Source organism: Sparus aurata, unplaced genomic scaffold, assembly GCF_900880675.1.
Source record: "Sparus aurata unplaced genomic scaffold, fSpaAur1.1, whole genome shotgun sequence".
In the NCBI taxonomy this organism is placed as follows: Eukaryota; Metazoa; Chordata; class Actinopteri; order Spariformes; family Sparidae; genus Sparus; species Sparus aurata.
In genome coordinates, this window is record NW_022045176.1 from 22,916 (window position 1) to 46,489 (window position 23,574).

The 23,574-nt window shown below is 44.2% G+C and overlaps 1 protein-coding gene across 1 annotated transcript; it reads right to left on the minus strand.

Annotated features, from left to right (window-relative positions):
* Nucleotides 1–1,934: 1,934 nt before the first annotated feature.
* Nucleotides 1,935–20,935, minus strand: LOC115578136 (interferon-induced protein 44-like). The gene is made up of 10 exons (XM_030410986.1): nucleotides 20,881–20,935; nucleotides 19,965–19,997; nucleotides 18,760–18,798; nucleotides 17,909–17,947; nucleotides 17,764–17,797; nucleotides 15,326–15,527; nucleotides 14,828–14,977; nucleotides 3,244–3,412; nucleotides 2,704–2,804; nucleotides 1,935–2,576 (listed from the first exon to the last, which is right to left on the minus strand). The coding sequence occupies exons 2-10, from the start codon at nucleotides 19,987–19,989 to the stop codon at nucleotides 2,415–2,417; spliced, it is 921 nt and encodes a 306-aa protein (XP_030266846.1). The 5' UTR covers nucleotides 19,990–19,997; nucleotides 20,881–20,935; the 3' UTR covers nucleotides 1,935–2,414.
* Between the last annotated feature and the right edge of the window lie 2,639 nt (nucleotides 20,936–23,574).

Here is a 23,574-nt window from a genome sequence, read left to right on the forward strand (position 1 = left end):
GGTCACAGCACAAGCTGCAAACACATCAGGGGACTGCTTTCATCAGTTTCATTTCTCATCTGAGGAGAAGACAACACTACTGGCACAGGGTTACTCTGCCAAACACGTCCACCTGCATAGTTTTTTCCAGAATCACTGAGACAGAGTCCCCAGGGAGGGCAGGCCCCACAACTTACTCTGAGTACAGGATGATCTTGTGTAAAGGGACTTCAAAAGTAGTGGGATCAAGATCAGTATAGAGTCCAAAATGAAAGATTATGACGCTCCTGTGTCATGCAGGATTTTTACAGGAATGTTTTTGTCACTGCCCAATGAGGAAACAAATCCATCTGAAATGAATGGAGAGTAATTGGAATTCGGTCCCATAGAATGTGAATTAACATCCAAGTTAAAAGGTGATGCTGCCAACATGTCAGGCTTCACATAAGAAAAACAGAGACTTTTTGTCCCTGTGATGAGCGCACGTGAGTTCTGTGAGTTAACTCGTACTCATCTACCAAAACAGCAGCCTCAGCCTCGTTCTTAGCCTGTTTCTTCACAACATATGTTGCAACACGCTTTGGCAATGTGCTCTTAAATTGCTCGAAGACAATTAGATCCATGACGGTGTCATAGGTTTTAACATCTGCGGCAAAGCACCACTGTGGCACTGCAAGCACAAATCTCTGACAAACTCCACATTGCTTTGGTCTGAACGTTTTCTCATGTTTGTCACACCGCGGTGAGGGGTGTCCTGTCTTGGGTTTTTTGTCTTGTGAAATTCATGTTTTATTTTGAAAAGTAACTCTCCTCTCGTTTCAGGTCACTTGCCTTTCCTCATGTGTCACCGGTCTGACGTCTCCCCTGATCCCTGATTGTTTCCACCTGTGTCATCCCTCCTCATGTGTATTTGGTCTTTGTCTTACCCTGTCTTCGTTGCCAGAGTATTGCGTTCGTCTTGTCGTATTCCTCCGGCCTTGATTTCCACAGCTTTGCCTAGTCATTGATAAGTATTGCCACGCTTGATTTCTGTTTCATTTGCATTTCTCTGTAGAAGAGTGATTTTCATTTGTAAAGTTTTTGGTCAGCTTGCTGTTTTGGTGCTTGCTAGTTTCTGTTTCATAGTTATTTTGTTCCTTCCTTTTGGAGCGCTTTGTTTTGTAATTTTCATAGCTTTGTGCAGTGTAGTTTATAGCCATTTGCCCTTTCCTCCCTGAGAGAGATCTTCCTTTGAGTAATGTTTTATATATCTATATCTATATATCTATATATTTATATATATATCAGATTTTCAGGTCAGTGTAGATTTTGTCTTTTGTTTTTTTCCTCCTTCAGGAGCGCCTTCTGTTTGTGTTTGTTCATGTTGAATTTTTCCCGTCTGAGCAGACGAGGTCAGTTTTTATAGCTTGTACTGTTGTCACTTTTTCTGAAGAAGATTCATCTGAATTCAGAATAAAAGCTTGTCTAAACCGTTTCAAATCTGCACCTGAGTCCTCTTTTTTGTTTTAGTCTGACAATGTTCCTAAAACGTTGACAATAAGCCTCTGGAATCAACTCATATGCTCGCAAGACTGAAGCTTTTAAAGTTTCATAATTACGAGAGTCTTCTAAACTCACAGCAGAGAAAGCCTGCTGCACTTTCCCTGTAAGAACATACTGAAGCATAAGCGTACAGCGTGAACTAGGCCATCCTTGCGCGTCAGCCACTCTCTCAAACCAAGTAAGCTACGTAGCTACGTCTTTGTCAAAAGGAGGAATCAAGCGTAGACAAGTGACAATATAGTTGTTAGCATCTACTCCTGCCTCCATCAGCTTTGTTTATCAGCCAGTAGTATTTTTCTTTAAAGTATAAAAGCGTGGTTAGTATGTGATTAAACTCTTGCTTTTTCGTGGATTCTTGATTATTGGTCCTGTTGTCTGAATCCACCTGAAATTATTCTCACAACTGCCACAAGAAAAGGCAAAAGCATCTGATTTATTGAACTTTTTCCAGTAGTATGCTATGTTACATTTTGGTAGCAAATTACAAGTGTGAAATACAATGAGCACATCATTATTACTAAATATATAATGTACTTTGCCCCTAAAATGCCCAAATATTTTAGTTTATGTTCTCATTAATTTGACAAAATTACACAAAAGTCCTATTATTGAAAATGTTATTTCAGTAAAAGCATGCAAGTATAATCAGGAAAATATAGTTAAAGAATTAAAAGTATTCTGTAATAACTGACTGTTGTACTATTCTGATGTCATCAGGTTATTGTCACTCGTACAATAATGTAAAGCAGGATTACTGATGTAGCTGTTGAAGCTGTAATCAACCTAATCAAAGCTGAGCTATAGAGATAAAACCAGGTTCAGTTTTCATCATTTTCCTTTGAACTCCAACCCTTTACAACATGCAGGTAGATTCAGATTTAGCCTCCTACTGATCATGTTTCGTTGATGAAGTCGTCTCCAAAGTCGATCATACATCTCAGTGCGCTCAGAATCAGAGTGTCAACATCATCATTGATGTCGATTTCTTCACTGTAGTTCTTGACAGGAAAGATGTAGTTCATCGGGATCCCCACTGCTGCACTGAAGTCTTTCATCTGAGTGTTAAAGAAACATTTCAGTTCATAAATCAACATGAAGTTTGGACCTCACGTAACCTTTGACAGTATTTGAACTATAAAGTGAAACTCCATGAGTTATGTACAGACTGAATGAGACACTCACCTTCTTCTTCAGGTGTTTGCTCTTGTACACGTTCTTCAGCTCTTTCTCAGTTTCACCACAGGCTTCATCGATCTTGGTCATTATGGCAATCTGGGGAATCCCTTCAGACAGAAACACACTCAGTCAACTGAGCTCATCTTATTCAGTTTCTGTTGATAAAATCCAGCAAACTCAAACAACTAAACATCCCGGAGCTGTTCCAGACAGAAGAGACAGAATAGCTCGACTTCAAGTCAAAAGTCTGACTTCAGTCAACCTCAAAACTTCAGATATCAGATTTAAATCTGACTCATCAAACCCAAATCAAGGACAGGACAGCATTAAGACTGAAACTGACAGGACACATGATGAAGAGAGCTGGGATGACATGCAGCAGGGGCCACAGGTCCGACTTGAACCGGGTCCACTGCAGCCAGGACCAGGCCTCTGTACATGGGACGCCTGCTCCACCAACTGAACTGCTTGTTGACTGAACAGGTTTGATTAAATCCCTCATCCTGCTGTGAAACAGATATAATATTCATATAATCATAGTCTTACCCAGCTCACTGGCTTCCTCTCTGATCGTTGCCATCTTCTGCAGAACTGACTCTGTAATTTCTGCTGAGTTAGCAGAAAACGTACAAACCAGAACATGAACTTTCTCATCTGCAGACGGTTCTGGGTTGTAGCCTGGATCACCACTGGACAGTGGAGATACAGCATTGAACTGGAAGACAATGTAAAACAAAATTATGACACATAAATACAAAGACTTCCACCGTCCAACACAGATCCTCGACACAGCTTTCAACATCATCAAAGCTACAAACTTGGTCTTGGTGAATAAACTAACTGTTTCACTGAATGATCAGCTCTGATTGACTCTGTGTTCTGTCATGACAGGATGATGTTTTGTTATTCAGGAAACACTGGATCAATAGAAATAAGCCACTATTAGTTTGTTTGAATTTGGTAATGTATCATGATGATGTGGGGATTTTTCCTTTTCAATGGAAAGATTCAGATGTTGGTCTTTTAGTCAGTTCAGCACCACACTAAACTTCTCTATCAGTCGACACCAGTATGTTTTTCTCCGCAGCCTCAGACTCACATTTAAGCGCCTTTCTACGAAGTTAAAGTGTGCGTCCTGCACATAGTTCAGCTTTAGAATCCAAGCATGCAACAGGACATCTCTCCTACCAGCTGCAGATTACAGCAGGGCTGGTGCTGCACAGTTTGAGGCCTTGGGCCAAATTAGGATTTGCTGCCCCCCTGATTGCAGCAGCTCTCTCTCTCTCTCTCTCTCTCTCTCTCTCTCTCTCTCTCATATATATATATACGAGAGAGAGAGAGACCTTTAAAACAATGTTTATTTACATAATATTACAAAGACAAAATCTGTTTCTTTCTCATCTATTTCAACTGGTAAACTGTTTAAATTTACCCCTATTATTCCATGTATAATTCTCCATTGGAGGTCAGCCACCCGTTTCTCAACAGGGGGCTTATACAGGACCCTCCACCTGCCTTTAGGGGTAGAGTCTGAAGTAAAAACCTCATTCCATCTCGACTCTTTTATCTCAGCCAGAGAGCGAAGGTTCAACACCTTCACACAACTTTGATACAGCAGCTTCTTCCCACAACAACTGAAATTGCCCAGCACTGGTGTTTTTAGAGAGAGAAGTCCACTCTCCTACAGCAGGACTAACAATCATGGAAGGGCAAATGTACTTTTCTTCACTCCACTGGTCAACCAGAGCTCAATTTTTTGCAAACGCCCTCAGAGGCACAGACAGGGACCTCCACACTTCGTCCACAATCCTCCTCAGAACTCTTGATGATTTGATGTTGGTTCTATCACTAAGTATTTCCATGGAAGCTGTTGTCAGATGTCCCAGTTTAATAATGCCAGCTTCAACAAATTTAGTCCTGAAAGAACTGGAGGAAAGCATGGTGTTTCCAATGAAGTCATTATCAAACAGTGGCTCCTCAAATAGCCACATTCCTGGTCTGGGGTCAGATGTCCGTGTGATTCTCAGCGTCTTCCAGGCATCAAGCACTGAGGTGTAGAAAGGTGTAAGCCCAGTCAGGTCAGCTTTAGGTCTCAACAGAAACAGTTGTTTATCCAACCCCAGTCGCCCAGCTTTCCTGAGAAGCAGCCGAGCAGGAGCCAACCATCTATGACTGCAGCCATACAGCAGCTTCTGTGCTGTCTGCAGTCTGAAGGCTGCAGTTCTGGACAGAATGTCTATGAGTCCTTGTCCTCCCTCTGCCACAGGGAGATATAAGGCCGATGCCTTCAACCAGTGCTGACCAGACCAAAAGAAATTCACAAGGAGCCGCTGTACCTCCTTCACAAGTCCTGGCGGTGGCACTAAAACAATAAGTTTGTGCCACAGAGATGAGGCAACCATTTATACAACTTGGCATCCACCTTGTCCAGCACTCCCTCCCAGTTCTGCCTCTGAAAATCCTCAGTTCCTATGTATACTCCTAAGATTTTAGCTCCCCCTTTTACTAGAGTTGTCACGATACCAAAATGAGTAACCACGATACTATACCAGACAAAGTATCACGGTTCCGGGTATTATCGTATTTGTACAAGTTATAGATACTTAATTACTTATAATGTTGTTTGGTGCATGATAAACACAATACTAGTGAAGCAGGAATTAGACTGAAACAAATATTGTCATGAATAACATTTATTAAAAAGTTAAAATAAAATAATGAAAAAAGGTATGGTCTTGGCCATTGGTTGCTTCCCTTTTGGGTTGGATGGCTCTCTCTGAAATAAGGAGTGGGAAGTTCATAACATGAATTAGCCTAATGGTCCTAATGGTTTTGGGTCAACAAGAGCACATGAACAAAAGCATATAAGCAATAAAAAACAAATAAATGAAGTTAGAATTTATATGGTTGAAATCATATAATCATTCAGTTTCCTTTGCACATTATTTATGTTTAACTAACATAAATAATCAACTTAGGATAACAAATCCACTGTCTTTTAAAAAAATCTATTTGACAATAATGCTTAATAACATAATAACATAATAAACCATAGAGGACAAAATACAATAAACAGGAACTGATTCCCTGTGAAAACTATATTTTTATGCATTTTCTAGGTGCTTTATACTTTGACATCCTTTAACTCTTCATTCCTCAGCCTGTACACAGAGCATATAGCCTAATATTAGCCAATGAGAAAATAAACAGGGCATACTAACCTGGTATTCGACATATAAATCTGGGTGACGACCCTGCAGGTGTTTATGAGGTTGGATGTGTTCCCTCCTTTGGCTCCTACAGCTTGGTGGCAGCGCCTGCACAGCGGACGGCCATCTTCTATTGCTTTACCATCTGTGCCTTGTTTAAAGCTAAAATAGTTCCAAATGTGACTTTTGGAGTTTGTTTTTTTGAACAAAATTAGTGGTGCCACTGTTGACGACGCAGGCACTCGCCGCTCGGCCAGGTGCTTCTGCCATGGTGAGTGTGTTGTCTCGTGTTATTGACTTTAAGCCGTGCGCGCGTCTGGGCGGGACAGAACTTTAGCTTGTTGTTTGTTTCGAAGCGAATTTCTATCGAAGCGAAGCTGTCTTCATGGAGTTCGTTCTTGCCGGCAGAAACACACGAACAGCCAATCAGCTAAGAGACGGGTGGACCCAGCGTGCGGAAACAGCCTATCATATCCCCGGACATAACTAACAGGCAAACAGCCAATCATTCAGCAGCTGTGTAGTTCGGTTGCAGTAGTTAGCATGTGGGTTTGTTTACAAGGGAGTAGCATGCAGTGAGAAGCCGGGAGGAGAGTAGAGGCGGCTGCTATGTAGCGGAAACTGGCACCGGTAGTATAGTAATCCACGGTAGTACCGTCGTGTAGAATTTCTAGTATAGTAGGAACCGTTAGGATTTGGCACCGCGGGGTACCATGGGTATCGTGCAATTCTACCTTTTACCCACTTCAGATTCCCTGGAAGACCAGGAATGCTCTCCAAGCTCCACTTACCCACCAAACAAGCTCCACTTTTTCCCCAGTTAACCCTGGCTGAAGAAGCTTTTGCATATAAAGCCAGGCTTTCTGTCAATGCTTGGATGTCTCCCTGATCCTTTACAAACACATTTATGTCGTCCGCATATGCGGATACAACAATAGGAGGGCTTTGAACCAGCTCCGGCAGAAAAAGACCACTCAGCTTGCTCCTCAAACTGCGGAGAAGAGGTTCAATAGCAATACTATAAACCTGATCCCTCTCCTCACTGGCACAGGGCAGCTCAGCCCTCCTCCCACCTTTACCACACAACAAGCACCACTATACAGAAGCTTTATCCAGGACATGAAACCCTCCCCAACACCAAAAGCCTGTAGTGTAGAAAAAAGAAAATCATGATCAACACGATCAAAGGCTTTCTCTTGGTCAATGGATATGATGCCAACATTGAGATCATATAACTCACTGATATCAAATACATCTCTCATCAGGAATAGATTACCCAACATAGATCTATCTGGAACACAGTAGGATTGATCAGCACCAATCAACATTTCAATGAAGATTTTCAGTCTATTTGATAAAACCTTTGAGAGAATCTTATAATCCGTGCATAAAAGAGCTACCGGTCTCCAGTTTTTAAAAGGGCTAAGTCTCCCTTCTTAGGCAGCAGAGAGAGAACTGCAAGCCTGCAGGAAGCTGGAAGTGTCCCTTTTTCAAAACTCTCTTTAAAAATGTCCAAAAGGTCATGTCCCAAAATACTCCAGAAATGTTTAAAAAAGTCTGATGATAAGCCATCTATTCCAGGAGCTTTGCCTGACGCCATCTGAGACACAGCAGCATTCAGTTCATCCAATGTTATTTCCAAACTTAAAGTGTCCTGATCCTCTGGACTCAGCTTAGGAAGTCCCTGCAGAAGCTCCCCAGCAGCATCCACATCACAGCTCTCAGCCCTGAACAAGTCCATATAAAAATCCACTGCATGGTTCCTCATCTCCGCTGACTCTGTGGTCACCTTTCCGTCAGGGAGACGAAGACACACCATTTGTTCCCTTGCGCCAACTGAGTCCTCTAAATTAAAGAAAAAGGTGGTCGATGCATCCCTGCATGAAAGAGTTTAGTTCTTGTTGTTTAGAGAGTAAAACATTGTTATTGTGCTGATCAGTTTGTGAGACAGCAAGATTTTCCAGGTCTCTTATCTCTTCTTCTAGCGTTTGCACAGCTCTCTTAATGTTGGCTGTCGAATAAGATGTATATTCCTGGCAAAACACCCAAATCTGAGCTTTTCCTACCTCCCACCACTGGCAAAGGGAAATAAAATCATCTTTCCTTGATCTCCAGTACTCCCAAAATAATTTGAATTTTCCACTAAATAATTTGTCATGTAATAACTTCACATTAAAGTGCCAAAAGGATTTTGGTTTTCCAGTTGGAGATAAAAACAGCTCCATTACAATTAAATGATGGTCTGTGAAAACAACAGGGAGGATCTGACAATTAACTACTCGAGTAGTAAAAGAACCAGACACATAAAACCTGTCTAATCTAGCTGCACTGACTCTACCATCTGTTATTTTGACCCATGTGTACTGTCTGACCAGAGGATGTTTCATCCTCCACACATCAACTAAATCAGTTTTCTGTAAAACACAAGATAAGACAGCAGATGACTGAAAGTGGGGCTCCTCTCCAGTCCTATCTAAAGTAAAATCAGTGCAGCAGTTCCAGTCTCCACCCAAAACAATACACTCCCCTTGATCAATGTCGCTTAACTTTTCTTTAATTATTTTAAAAAGCCCTTCCCGCTCAGAGCCTCTGTTAGGTGCATAAACATTGATTAACTTAAGAACAAAACCATCTATCTTAACTTTCACCATGAAGACTCTGCCCTTCACTATTTCTGTGCTGGTTAAGATGTTAACTTTTAAAGTATGTGACAATAAAATCACAACTCATGCACTAAAATTTGTCCCATGGCTAAGGACATGTTGCCCTCCCCACCATAAGCCCCAGTCGATTTCATTCATTACATCACTGTGTGTTTCTTGTAAAAAGACTATGTCTAGTCTTTTCTGTTGGATGACTTCTGCTACTAAAGCTCTCTTCTGTGCGTCTCTGCCCCCATTTATGTTTAAAGACACCACCCTCAAACTCTGCATAAAAAAAGAGGAGAGATAGAACAATAAAGAGCCAGACAGAAACAGACCGTAGAAAAGAGACACCCAGTGTTGTATGATCATGTTACTTTAATTAAGTTTTATTTTCTTTCCCCCTTTAACTTTTAAAACTTTTCTTAGACCAGTGACATGTTTTCGGAGACGGTAACGTTTCCTGTCATCCAGTAAGTCCAAACCAACAACCTTCTGAAGGATTGTCACCGATTTGATAAATTTTCCAACATCAGGAAAATAATCTTTGACTTGATTGGTTACCGAATGTGTCATCCAAAAACACATTTATCTCTTCTAGAGAATACAGATCTACATTTTGTGAAACACTTTCAGTGACAGAAACACTATCTGATTCGGATACACAATCCACATCAGCCTCATCATTTTCAGGGCATCCAGCAAACTCCATCATCTGCTCCTCTGCCTCCCTGTCCAGTCTGACCTGCAGCTCAGCATCCTTCAGTGGAAGCACCTGAACATCTTCATGCCCTGTGTGGACCACAGGTTCAGCCTCAGCCTCTCGTGCGTTATCTGTACACACCAAGCCAACAGCACCGCTGACCCCGACCTTGGATCCAACGACACGAGCAGCCGGCCCGAACTCGGAGCCACCGACACCAGCAGCCGGCACGATCACTGAGGCACCGACACCAACAGCCGCTTCTACAGAGCCTCCGACACCATCAGCCGGCCCACTCACGGAGTCAACAATACCAACAGCTGCTTCTACTGAACCTCCGACACCATCAGCCGGCCCGCTCACGGAGTCACCGATACCAACAGCCGCTTCTACAGAACCTCCGACACCATCAGCCGGCCCGCTCACGGAGTCACCGACACCAAGAGCCAGTCCGACCATGGAGCCACCAGCAGCGGCGACCCCGGGCACAGAGTCGCCAGCCCCGCTCCTTACAGGTGAGGCAGCAGACTGCTGCCTGCTGCTCCCCTCCCCGCTGTCAGCCACAGCGGACCCTGCTGCGAGCTGTCTATGGGGACAAGCAATCCGCTTGTGACCCACATCTCCACACTCGAAACACTTCATGTTCCCAGAGCTTGCATACACCATGTAGGACCCCTCCTCATATTTGACACGGAAAGAGACATTGAGTGTTTGAGTCGGAGGCTCCAGAAACATAAACACCTGCCTCCGCAGAGACTGAACATGTTTCAGCTTGGTGTCTTTGCAGCCCAGACTCACCATCCGGAACCCGCTCGCCAACCTCCCGAAGCGCTCTTGCTCTTTCTCCAGCGCCTCGTTGGAGCTAAACGGAGGGAATCCGGACACGGTGATGCGAGTGGAAGGCACCGCCAGTGGGGAAACTTGTATGAACTAATTGTTCACTTTTAGGCCACTCTCTATGAGCTGATGGACAAACCCCTGCTCTTTCAGGAATACCACCACAGCTTTATTCATTCGCGAGGCACACGAGATGTTTCCGTGCCCCACCTGTTCACCTACCGCCAACAAAACATGCTCCACCATGGTGTTGGGCTGCGCTACCACCCTTACTCCATGCCTCAGAGACAGGGACGGCGTCTCAGAGGACGCCATCCCTGCCGAGAAACACGGTTTACTTTTACATTCTTTAAACACAGGATGAAAAAAGAAGAAAAGTTTGAGAAACCATTCAAACTCACCGCACTCTAAACCACCAATCTCCCGGCATGCACTCTGACAGAGAGAGAGAGAGAGACATATAGATATAGATATTAGCAGACGGTGGACTGAAAAGTAAAAGTAAATGGAGAAAGGACTTATGAACAGCAAATTTACTTTCAAAACACTGCCAGATGGTTCGGTCCATAGGACAAAAGTTATCTGCAGGTACTGTCGACATATGAGTTACCACTTAAGTACTTCGAGTCTCAAATATCATTTGCAGGCAAAACACATGGCAGATGCAGAAAGCATCTGCCATATATATATACTGTATATATATATATATATATATATATATATATATATATATATATATATACATATATATATATATATTTATTCACAAGCATCTAATGACAGAAAAAACATCAAGGACGTTCACATCACCCGGATTGGCGTCACCGGAGCCGCACCCTGGAGCCAGGCCTGGGGTTGGGGCTCGCAGGCGAGAGCCTGGTGGCCGGGTCTTTGCCCACGGGACCCAGCCGGGTGCAGCCCGAACGAGCAACGTGGGCCCGCCCTCCCGTGGGCTCACCACTTGCGGAAGGGTTCAGAAAGGGGCCGGTGCAGTGGGATATGGGTGGCAGTCGTGGGCGGGGGCCCCGGCGACCCAATCCCCCGGATAGTGACTCTAGACATGGAATGTCACCTCGCAGGGGGGGAAAGAGCCTGAGCTGGTGCGGGAGGTTGAGCGGTACCGGCTAGAAATAGTCGGGCTCACCTCCACGCACAGTCTGGGCTCTGGAACCCAACTCCTTGAGAGAGGCTGGACTCTCTTCTACTCTGGAGTTGCCCGCGGTGAGAGGCAGCGAGCTGGTGTAGGCTTGCTTATAGCCCCTCAGCTCAGCAGCCATGTGTTGGAGTTTTCTCCAGTGAACGAGAGGGTCACTTCCCTGCGCCTTCGGGTCAGGGATGGGACTCTCACCGTTGTCTTGGCTTATGGGCCGAACAGCGGTGCAGAGTACCCGGCCTTCTTGGATACCCTGGGAGGGGTACTGGAGAGTGCTCCAACCGGGGACTCCGCTGTTCTACTGGGGGACTTCAACGCCCAGGTGGGCAGCGACAGTGGCACCAGGACACCCTAGGCCGGAGGTCAATGATTGACTTTGTGGTCGTGTCATCTGACCTCTGGCCATATGTCTTGGACACTCGGGTGAAGAGAGGGGCTGAGCTGTCAACTGATCACCACCTGGTGGTGAGTTGGATCCGCTGGCGGGGGAGGAAGCTGGACAGACCTGGCAGACCCAAATGTATTGTGAGGGTCTGCTGGGAACGTCTGGCGGAACCCTCTGCCAGGGATATCTTTAACTCCCACCTCCGGGAGAGCTTTGACCAGATCCTGAGGGAGGCTGGGGACATTGAGTCCGAATGGACCACGTTCTCCACTTCCATTGTTGACGCGGCTGTCCGGAGCTGTGGCCGTAAGGTCTCCGGTGCCTGTCGTGACGGCAATCCCCGAACCTGGTGGTGGATCCCGGAAGTAAGGGTTGCTGTCAAGCTGAAGAAGGAGTCCTACCGAGCCTGGCTGGCCTGTGGGGACTCCTGAGGCAGCTGACGGGTACCGGCAAGCCAAGCGTGCGGCAGCACGGGCAGTTGCGGAAGCAAAAACTTGGGTCTGGGAAGAGTTTGGGGAGGCCATGGAGGAGGACTACCGGTTGGCCTTGAAGGAATTCTGGCAAACCATCCGGCGCCTCAGGAGGGGGAAGCAGACCTCCACCAACACTGTTTACGGTGGAGGTGGGGAGCTGTTGACCTCAACTGGGGACATCATTGGGCGGTGGAAGGAATACTTCGAGGATCTCCTCAATCCCACTGACACGCCTTCCATAGAGGAAGCAGAGGTTGGGGAGGTTCACCCATCCATTGTGGGGCTTGTGGGGCTATCTTGGCTGACACGTCTCTGCAGCATTGCGTGGCAGTCGGGGACAGTGCCTATGGACTGGCAGACTGGGGTGGTGGTCCCCCTATTTAAAAATGGGGACCGGAGGGTGTGTTCCAACTATCGGGGGATCACACTCCTCAGCCTCCCTGCGAAAGTCTATTCCAGGGTACTGGAGAGGAGAATTCGGCCGATAGTCAAACCTCGGATTCAGGAGGAACAATGCGTTTTTTTCGTCCTGGCCATGGAACACTGGACCAGCTCTATACCCTCCGCAGGGTGCTCGAGGGTTCATGGGAGTTTGCCCAACCAGTCCACATGTGTTTTGTGGACCTGGAGAAAGCATTAGACCGTGTCCCTCGTGGCATTCTGTGGGAGGTGCTCCGGGAGTACGGGGTCGGAGGCCCTCTGTTAAGGGCTGTACGGTCCTTGTACGACCGGAGCAGGAGCTTGGTTCGCATCGCCGGCAGTAAGTCAGACCTGTTCCCAGTGCATGTTGGACTCCGGCAGGGCTGCCCTTTGTCACCGGTTCTGTTCATTATTTTTATAGACAGAATTTCTAGGCGCAGCCACGGGCCGGAGGGGATCTGATTCAGGAGCCACTGGATTTCATCTCTGCTTTTCGCGGATGATGTGGTCTTGTTGGCTCCTTCGAGCCAGGACCTCCAGCATGTCCTGGGGCGGTTTGCAGCCGAGTGTGAAGCGGCTGGGATGAGAATCAGCACCTCCAAATCTGAGGCCATGGTTCTCGACCGGAAAAAGGTGGCTTGCTCCCTCCAGGTTGGGGGAGAGTTCCTGCCTGAAGTGGAGGAGTTTAAGTATCTTGGGGTCTTGTTCACAAGTGAGGGAAGGATGGAGCGTGAGATTGACAGGCGGATCGGTGCAGCGGCCGCAGTAGTGCGGTCGTTGTATTGGTCTGTCGTGGTGAAGAGAGAGCTGAGCCGAAAGGCGAAGCTCTCGATTTACCAGTCAATCTACGTTCCTTCCGGGTTGGGGTGGTCCCTGTGGCGGCTCTCTCTGCGGCCTTGGACCGGGATCACTCTCAGTGTGGCTGGCCCCCACAAAGATAGCTTCCTCTCCTCAGGTCTCGCTGCCCAGCCATGTCTCTTCAGTGACAACTAGTGTATGTGTGGGTATGAGTCTGTGAGTTGTGTCTGTGTGCGTATGTGCGATTGTCTGTTTGAGTGTGTATGTCTCTGTGCATATCTGTGGGGGTGGGAGGGTTGGGTTCTTTTAATTTTCTTCTCTTGATTTTATTTACAGTTTCTCTTTTCTGTTGTTGTTTTTAATCTCTGTAAGGCACTTTGAGTTACTCCTCTGTATGAAAAGTGCCATACAAATAAAGATTGATTGATTGATTGATTGATTGATTGATTGATTGATCTGGCAGTGTTTAGAAAGTGAATTTGCCGTTCATAAGTCCTTTCTCCATTTACTTTCACTTTCACTTTTCAGTCCACCGTGTTTTTCCCGAACACCAACCCTGCTTCTTCTTCTTCTGATTCCCTTTCTTATTCTCCTGCCGCCCTCTAGATCAAGACTACAGCTGCCACTGATGGCCGAAAATCAAACAATGCGCGTTTCTTTTTTTTTTAATACCGAGCATTAATCGCGCATTAAAGAAATTTACGGCTTTAAGAGGATGTTGCGTTAACGCGGTATTGACACATTAACTTTGACAGCCCTAATTTTTACTAAAATTGACCATTCAAGTAGCTGTGTTTATATTTGGACTAAGCAGATTTTGTCATATTTTCAGAAGACCTATAATACATTCTTTATTGAACCAAACATCATGAATCTGGTTATTAATGACCACATTGTTGAGTTAATGCAGCAGTTTAAATATCTTGACATTGTGATTGTTGACGAGCTAATTATACTTTTATCAGGAGCTTCATAGTTTTAATGTTGACAGTACTTTTATAAAAGGTTTATCCTTGGTTTATTGAATCAGTCCTCACATTCTCTTTTGCCTGTTAGTACAGGTCACACACCGTCAACAACAGGAACAGACTGCAGGAAAACTGTGTTACCTTGAATGAGCTCACTCATTCGTACAAGCCAAGAATTCATTCATTACATCTGCCAAGACACGGACCATCTGGCACATATTTCATCATATCTTATGCACCTGTTTTTTGATTTTTCCATTTATTGTCCATTACACATGTCCCTTATGATGTTCAAACTAAATATTTCTCCTTTGCAAACACAATGATAATAACATAAGTGCAGCGGCAGCGGTCAAAAACTATTTACCTTCTGGGTGGACAAAGGTCGGTTCATTCTTCTAACATTCAGTGCTAATTACAATAGTGACTCCCGATAACATTATTTACATTATAGCAACAATATTATGGCTGACAGTATGTTTCCGTCAAAATGTATTTGATATCGCTGATAATGTCAAAAGTGTATTAGTGTGATGTTGTACCTTGTAACCGTCCTTCACGTGTCCCTTCATGGCCAGTTTGATGTCATCAGGACGAACTCCAGAGCCAGAACCTTCCTCCAGACCCATGATGTCATTGAAGATGAGAGGATAAAAAGTCTGTTCTCTTTTTCTGATTTTATGAGTTGTATACTGTAACAGACACACAAACAATTGATTAAACACTTGTTTTACTGACAGTAATGCTGTTGACAGATGTTTGGTACTGTAGTGTCTTCCATGACCTGCCTGAATACATCGATATAGATCCTGGTTGTTTTTAATGTTCATCTCAGATTGTGGTTCAGTTTGGGATCAATTCAATAAGTGTATCACAGATCATCACTCTGATCAACAGTAAAATCAGTCATACCGTGTCAAAAAAATGTTGAAATACAGTTGGAGCCATATTGCTTATAAATGTGATGTGATACAGATGAATACAAATGAACAAACTTACTTTTGCTGATGATAATTAAAAGAAATCAAAAGTTTTCTTACTTTTCTAGTGTAACTATACTCAGAGCCCTTTGCACTGGCCTCAGCAGAATGAGTCATTCTGCCTCGTATGACGTTGCTGACAGAGTTGATGAAGTTGGACTTTCCAGCACCGACAGGTCCGTACAGAAGAATTCTGAGATGTCTGATGTCGTCCCTTTCAGGCTCATACTCCCTCACATACTGAAGATCCCCCACGTTGTCTCTGTCAGAAGAGATTACATTTGATTTGAGATTACAATATATTTTATTGATTTCAACATCAATTATCCAACCGTCAGACAAAACAAACATTAGACCCATTGGTCTGGTTTTATTCTGTCATAAACCACGGACACATAACTCACTTGTTAAAATATAACAGTATAAAATATAATACATGCAAAACACAAGTCCAATAATACTAATTATACATAATTATTTGAGTCACAACTGTCATGATCCCATCATGGCAGCCCTGCCTTCTCCCTGGTGTATGTGTTGTTTACCCTGCCTGTTCTGTGTGTGTACATGTGGGCGTGGCCTCTCTCCAACAGGCAGCATCCAGGTGAATCTACTCTGCAATCAATCACCAATAAAGCATCTGGATTCCCTCCTGCTTGTCTGCAGATCGTTGCTTCAGTATACATGGTTGTTCACCTCCTGGCTCTCCTCTGTGTTTTCACTCTGTGTTCCAGTTTTAGCTTGTTTGGCTAATCCCCTTTGTGTTTCTTCCACTTCGCCTCAGATTGCCGTGCTAACCTAGCAGCCTATGTTTGCTTTTCCTCTGCCTGCTTACTGACTTGCCGACCTACTGCCTGCTCTCCTGTTTTCTCGCTGAGGGAATACGCTTGAGAAAACGGACCTCATTACACCGTGCCGCAACACTGCCATGACTCGGCAGCAGACGCCACACCACGCCACCATCACCCTCGTCTTCACCGGTGACCTCAGGAGCCACGCCGGGACCCCGGGACCTCTCACCACCCCTCCTCACCTACACTTGTTTGCCACGTTGGAACATTAAAAGACTATTATTTCACTATTACCTGTGGTTCTGAGTCGTGCTTTTGGGTTCAGATCTTATACAAACTGTAACAACACCTCCACAAAATGAAACATTACCCACCATCCAAGTTTGATCCATTCAGTCATCAGGAAAGCCTGGAGAAGCTGCAAGATTAAATTATTTTATCTCTATTCAAGTAATCAGAGGGCTGAACAGGAAGTTAGCTGCTCAGTCAGCAGAAGTCTCCAGTGTTGCCACTCTTGGGGCCCCACAGTGCGGAAGTAAAAAAAAATTTCCTCAAGGCCTCTGAGCAGCTTTTTGTGTTGGTGAGATTCACAGTCATCAGCTTTGCATGTTGTTCTTCTTCTGAAGTATCAGGAATGTAAGTGGCATTTTGCCAACAGCCCAGTCACTTCACCAGTTCCAGAAAGACTTCAACAGTGGATTCTGCTACAACTATAGGAAAGTGTCAATTTAGTGTGTTGGCTTGAACAAAGTTGTTAATAATGAATCTGAAGTGCAGTGTACACTCTGCAAGAGGACCCTTTTTTTCCTCCTTTATACTATTTATAATCCCACAAGGGGAAATTCTTTTTCCATTCACATTGCACACACATGCAGTGTAGAGGAGATGAGGCATGCACCCAATGAGCGGTGTTAGGGTGTTAGCGATGTTAGCACTTAAGGGCACCTCAGCAAAGCCCAGGATGTGAACTAGCATTCATTCTTCATTGTTTGAGTTGCTCTGTGAATGGCAATAAATGTGGTTATTTTTGAAAGTAATTCTGGGACCGCATTTTTCCTTACTTTTTTGTGCGTCGTGTAGGTCTTAAATTTAGTTCAAAGTTGTCTTAAAAAGGTCTTAAATTTGACTGCAAAAGTTCTGATGTTTCTGCAGTCGTCAGCCACATCACAGTGTGTGAAAGCAGATATCCCATGAAGGAAGAAAGGCAGCAGGACCACATTCCAATGTGCAGTTTGTTATCTCAGTGTGCAATAGTGTAAATATTTCTGGAATTCTGTTTATTTTTATTGTTTCTACTGCTTTTTGTTTACTTATATTTAATATATCTGTTACTTACGGTATTTATTACTACTGTTTTAACTGATGCTCTCGATCCCCTTTGCTGCTGTAACAAAACAAAAAAAAATCTCATCTTTATTTATACTACAAACATTGTAGTGACACAAAGCTGGTTGAAGTTCAGTTTGAGTTGTATCAATTCAGAGGTGAAGAACGTCTCCTCCTGTTTCACCTGTCTGCTGTTTTTAATGAGGACTAGAGGAGCTCCTGTGATTGGTCATTACTGAAGCTCACCTACACCTGTTCAGTTAATGAAGCATTCAGACTGTTTTCAGCGTCACACTGAGCTGGAGCCAGTTTACTCTGCTGAGGACACTCGTGTACGTTTGTGTTGTTAAAGTGTCACCACACATGTTTCAGTAAACTCACCCCCAGTTTATTTTCCTCCATGGTTCACTGAATGCTGAAGAGAAAATTGTGTCAGACATAAGTAAATATTTGAAAAGAAAACTTAATGTTTCATTTTGTATGAAAAAAGATATAATTAAAGTCTTAAATCAACTTCATGTCTTACTTGGAGAAGGCGGCCGTGGCTGTGGAGGTGGTGTCCGTTCTGTAGAGAAAAACAGGAATGTTGAAAACACAGGGGGACAGTGGGACACCACTATTTATTTATTAGATACAAACCATGGGATGCAGCCATGGAAGAGTTATTTACTGGCTATTATTTTCTATAATAATTCCATGGATGCAGCGGGCACTGCTAAGCTAGCGGCATTGTACCTCCTAGCCAACACAGATGTTCTTTTGACTATATCACTGAGGCAGGTAGACCCCTGATGAGGCTCCAGCTTAGCCCTGACCATCGGCCCCGAAGCAGGGCGGTGGGCGGTAGCTGGCTGAGTGGCCCCGTCGGAGGGCCACTCCCCTCGGTGACACTGCAACAGAACATCGGTGTTGGACGTCAATCTGATCGTTAATTTGCAGATTCTTCACAATAACAAATCATCCACATGGATAGTGGCGATCATAACAAAAACAAACAAATCAGCTAATTTCAACAGATGGAGGAACAAAATACAATCCGCATGATGCTGAATCCAATGCTGGTAACATTGACTTTGTCCAACTTGAAGTCAACCATGCTGATTTCAAAAACATTAGGTAGTAATTGTATTACGTCTATGCAATGTTACACGGGCGCCGCCATAGTTGTTGTGAAATGTTTCTCTGCTTGCATCAGGCCCGAGCCATATTCCTATATACTGTGACTGGTAGGTTCGTTCAGCTCCAGCTCATGCAACAAAGGGACCTTCCACACACAACGTGGCAAAGTGCCATTCACATAAAAGTATATAAAATAAAACTCAATGTTTAATTTTGTGTGATTAAAGATCTAAGTCTGAAATCAACTTCATATCTTACTTGGAGATGGCGGCTGTGGCTGCGGAGGTGGTGTCCATTCTGTAAAGAATAAGAGAAATTTAGCTGTAGCTCAGTGGGTAGAGCAAGCTGGCTAGTGATTGGAAGGTTGCTGGTACAAATCCTGACTCCGGGCTGAGCTGAGCTGTATGTCGAAGTGTCCTTGAGCAAGATACTGAACCCCAAATTGCTCCTATCAATGAAGGGCCCTGCAATGAGCTGGTGACTTGTCCAGGGAGTATCCTGCCCTCGCCCAGATACAGCTGGGATTGGCTCCAGCAACAATGAACATGAACAAAAACTTTCCCCTATTGAATAACAAAAAGTTTGCCTGGGTGTGTGCGGTCTAAAGACAATACCGCTCTCCCCTTCTCACGTTGAATTTCACCTGTGTCTGCAATTACTCAGACATTTAGAGGATTAGGTCACTCCCTTCTGGCTACCACAGTGGCTAATCATAAGGACAGCAGGGAGAAATTCAACCATACATATCCATTAATATCATGTAAATTATCTTACAGCTGTCAAGGTAATTAATCAAACAATAATATCAAAAAAGTATGATAGAATTAATGAGAATAAAGTAAAATGGCTCTAACAATGTGTGAAAAAGAAAAATGATTATCAAAGTGGCAATTTGTATCATTAAAGTAAAACCAAACTCATCACTACATCAAACAATGAGAGACTAAAGTCAGTATATGAAAAAGTTCTGAAGTGTATTTCCTCAGTCAGAGCTGGTTATTGAAGAACCAGATTTAAAGATCCAATAAGTCTCTGAAGCCGTTTGAACAGCTGATCAGCTCCTCTGACAGACTGATACACATGCTGCCCTCCACTTTCAACAGCCTCTTGTTGCCATCATGACATTTATAGAAATGACATGTCAGAAGATCATAGAAAATGTTCCATGATGAATAATGATTTACTGCTCAGTGTGAGTGTGTCTTAAGTAAATCTATGTGCTTCCTTTACTGACAAAATGAGAAGCAGATTTATGATTTATTTTAATGATTTGTTTAAAAGAGACAGATTTCAGTGAATTTATCAAATTGAATCACAATTGTATAACGCAATGTATGACTAATGTAATGTATAACATTTCAAACATCAGCATCATTGTAAGTCTGCATTTACACATACTATTCTAAACTATGTTAAGATTTTGCATCTTTGGATTGTGTGCTGCAGTTAATTGAGCATCTTACCAGGAGTAGACTGTTTAGGACCCATGGATCCAACTGTAGACAGAGAAACATATGAATAACATGATGTACAACATGAACAACACCTGTGACAGATGTTTAAATATCTTGTACAAACAGAATGATTAGTTCACTCAGTCATAGTGGAGGACTGTTATGTTTTGGGGTAGAATTGAGCTGGACCCAAATGCAGACTCACAGGAGGAAGGATCAGAGGAAATAAAAGGCGAGCTTTATTTTAAAACAAGGCTAAATGCAAACAAAACCCAAGGAGCACAAATAAAAATGAGTCCAAGGACTAAAAAACAAAGTAGCAACAAAACAGTTGAAAAAAGTGCAAACAAAAAGGCAAAGTACAAATGAAGAGCAAAATTTGAATCAAACATAGAAAATGCCAGAAATCAAAATCCAAGCAGGTGAGGAGAGAGAGGAGTGAAGAGGACAGGTGAGATACATGGTGAAGGCACAGAGGAGAAAACATGGAGGGAACAATACTGACAGAGGGAGACAAACATGCACAAGAGGGAAGAACACAGGAGACACTGAAAGGACACAAGAGGGCATGGAATATCAAGACACAACGAGGCACAGAACCCTGACAAGGACTCTGAGGGACGATGGTGAAAGGTGTAACAGGGCCCCTACAGAGATCTACCTCCATGTTATCACTGTCTATGTAGAGGGAACTTAACAGAGTGATCAGCAGGAATTTAAATTGGTTTATATCGGTTTTAAAATAATGAAGAGAGCCTCAAGACAATATTGAAAACCTTCCTGTCAAACATCACTGTTAAACTAACATTCATTACAAAGTTTGAATTTTTAATGTATTGATACCCTCTGCTGAAACAACATGTAACATTTCAGTCTATAAATGACAAACATTTGTGTTTGATATAAAAAGCAGAACCATCCTTACCAGTGTGTCTGGATCGTGTAGCAGTTGTAGATCTGCAGTTAACAGAAAGGAAAGACTCTTAAGACTTTATTTACGGTTAGGTTAGAGTTCAAAGGATCCGCCCTCTCATGAACCACATGATTTATAAGAAATCCATCAACTGTCACTGTGGTTTTGCATATGTGTGCACAGTACACAGCGACAGTTTCAAAGAAGTCAAAGAGGGAGGATCCTTTATATAAAGAGTCTCTTCCTTTTGCTGCAGATCTACAACAGCTGAATGATGGCTGAGCACCTTGGAGCTGCTGGTAAGAATCTTTCTCCTCATATTATTAAGTAACAAAGGTTGATGATTCATAAACATTAGCATATTAGAATAATGTACATTATTTCATCACAAGGTTTTAGTCCATTGTCAGAATGAGATTGTCTAAATCCAGTACAACCCGTCCTGCAACTACAGATTCACACTGGCATCCTTTGTGTCTATATTATAGAGAATACTACATGACATTATACTAAATATTAATGTTAAAATTACTTTCTAAAAGTAAAGATATTCTGCTGTGAAACATCTACACTGCTTAGTAATTTGCCTCGTAACACAGTCCTAAAAATGTGCACTTTAAGCCATACATGAAGAAAAAGTAATAAAAATAGAACTGAAATTAATGTTTAAATGTGATCAGGCACTAATTGAAGCTTATATGGCAGAGTTTCAGGAGCAGGACCACACCTCAACAGCGCCAACTTCCGATATTCATATAAATAACCACCTGACCCTCTCCTCGCCTTCGCTCTCATATTCAGTGGCTCTCGTACCCAGAAATGAGATCACGTGACACCGCCTCGCCAGAGCACTTTCAAACTTTGTACGAGCAACATCAGCCTATACTCACCTCATCATGGACTTTGTACCACTATCCCCGTCGGACGATGATCTTTCAGACGAGATCAGGACCGCCATTCATCAGAAGCCGACAACTTTTCTGTCACCTCCGTACCCGAGACCCCGATTCCAGCAGCCCAACAGCCGTCTAGGATGCGAGCGAGTTCGAAGAGCACCAACTTCGTCTCATCCATGGTTCGCATCCCGCCTGGTTCATCTCTCCTCAACAACTAATTTTATCATAGTTCGCCCGACGACTCCTCTGTGTCTCCCAGCCCACCTCCTCCTGCAGCAAAGAGAGGACGAGGAAATTCAGAACAGAAAGTCGCCGTCGCCACAGTTCGCCACAATTCGCCACAATTCGCCGACTCCTTCACCTCTGAGAAGTGAAGCCTCCCGCCATTGTTCCACCAACACCGGCCGAACAACTCGCCGGTTGCAGGGTCACCATGCTCCTGTGAGTTCCCCCGACTGGCTTTCATCTTCTAAAATCACTGACTGGACAGTAGCCACTCCCCAGAAACTTTAAAAGACAAATGAACTTTGTTTCAGTGATACTATAAAGCCAAACTTTCTCCACATTCATGTTAGCTTGCTTTAGCTTTAGCCTTCTCTCGCTTGTCGTCGGCAGCTCCACAAGCACCCATACCTCGAAAAAAGGTGTCATCCACCGCTTCTGTCATCTTTCCTGTAACCAACGGCATAGATAAGAAGGCAGGCCCGTCATGCACCAAGGAGGTTGATCAATTTGCAACAACTTCAACAGCACCGGATGCACCATGTCCCAGTGCAGCTTCCTCCACCTTTACTCCTTCTGCAGCGGGGGCCACGCCCGCCCCTGCATGCCTGCACAACCTACCTCACCGAAGCTAGTTTCTCATAAAGGACTTGAAGAAGGTTTTCACCCTGGACTTCCACACAATCATCCATCTCTTTCAAAATCAAAAATCTTCAGTCGACCATAACCAAGCCGGAGTCAGTTGACTGCCCTCTCGCTAAGGAAGTTATGGAAGGTTTCATGATCGGACCGTTCACCCGTCCTCCATTTCCTAACTTTGCATCAGCCCCCTCGGTAACGCAACCAGGAAATACTCTGGAAAGAAGCGCATCATCAACGATCGTTCAGCACCCCACGGCAGTACCATCCCAGGCATCAATATCTTGATGCCGAGTGAGGACTTCCCCCTTCACTACACCACCATGCCATCGCCCTTACCTTCGGAAAGGGTCATGGCACTCAAAACAGACATCACCATTGCTTTCAAAGTCCTCCCTATTCACCCCGACTTCTGGCGTTTCTTCAGCATCTGCTGGCATGGTACGTATTACTTTGCTGTTAGGCTCACCTTCGGTTGAAAAGCAGCCTAAACTCTTCGACACCCTACAAGAAGCCAGATCCTGTTTAACAACTATGGGATTCCATTCCTTGTCCATCTCTTCTTCCATCCCATCACTCTCGACCTCCATCTCCCTGGATAGCTCGAGCCTTGCTGAAATCCGTCCGTGACTCAACCTTCTCATCAATTGGAATGGAATCACTTTATTTTACGACAACCAACCGACTCACCCGCATCACATCCATCTGTACATCGATGCCGCCCCTTAGGACGGTTTTGGGGGTTTCTACAATGGAAGATGGTTTGCAGCAGAATTGCCCCAGAGCTCGCTAATGAATGCCAGAAGTTCAGAAGCTTGGCACCTCACACAGATACCTGCCGGTCGGACACTGACATTCAACTCGTAAATCCTGCGCTATTACCCCTGATAAGCGACTCCCAGAGCTCCATCATAAACAGCCCTGCTCCTCGGTCGGAGGACCGGCCGAG

Excerpts from the sequence above, each read along its gene's own strand:
- LOC115578136 (XM_030410986.1), bottom strand. The coding sequence starts at position 19,989 with ATGGGTCCTAAACAGTCTACTCCTG. Across the intron at positions 3,413-14,827 it reads ACGTGAAGGACGGTTACAAG|TTCAATGCTGTATCTCCACT; the intron begins GTACAACATCAC and ends ATTGTCTTCCAG. Across the intron at positions 2,805-3,243 it reads AGAGGAAGCCAGTGAGCTGG|GGATTCCCCAGATTGCCATA; the intron begins GTAAGACTATGA and ends TTCTGTCTGAAG.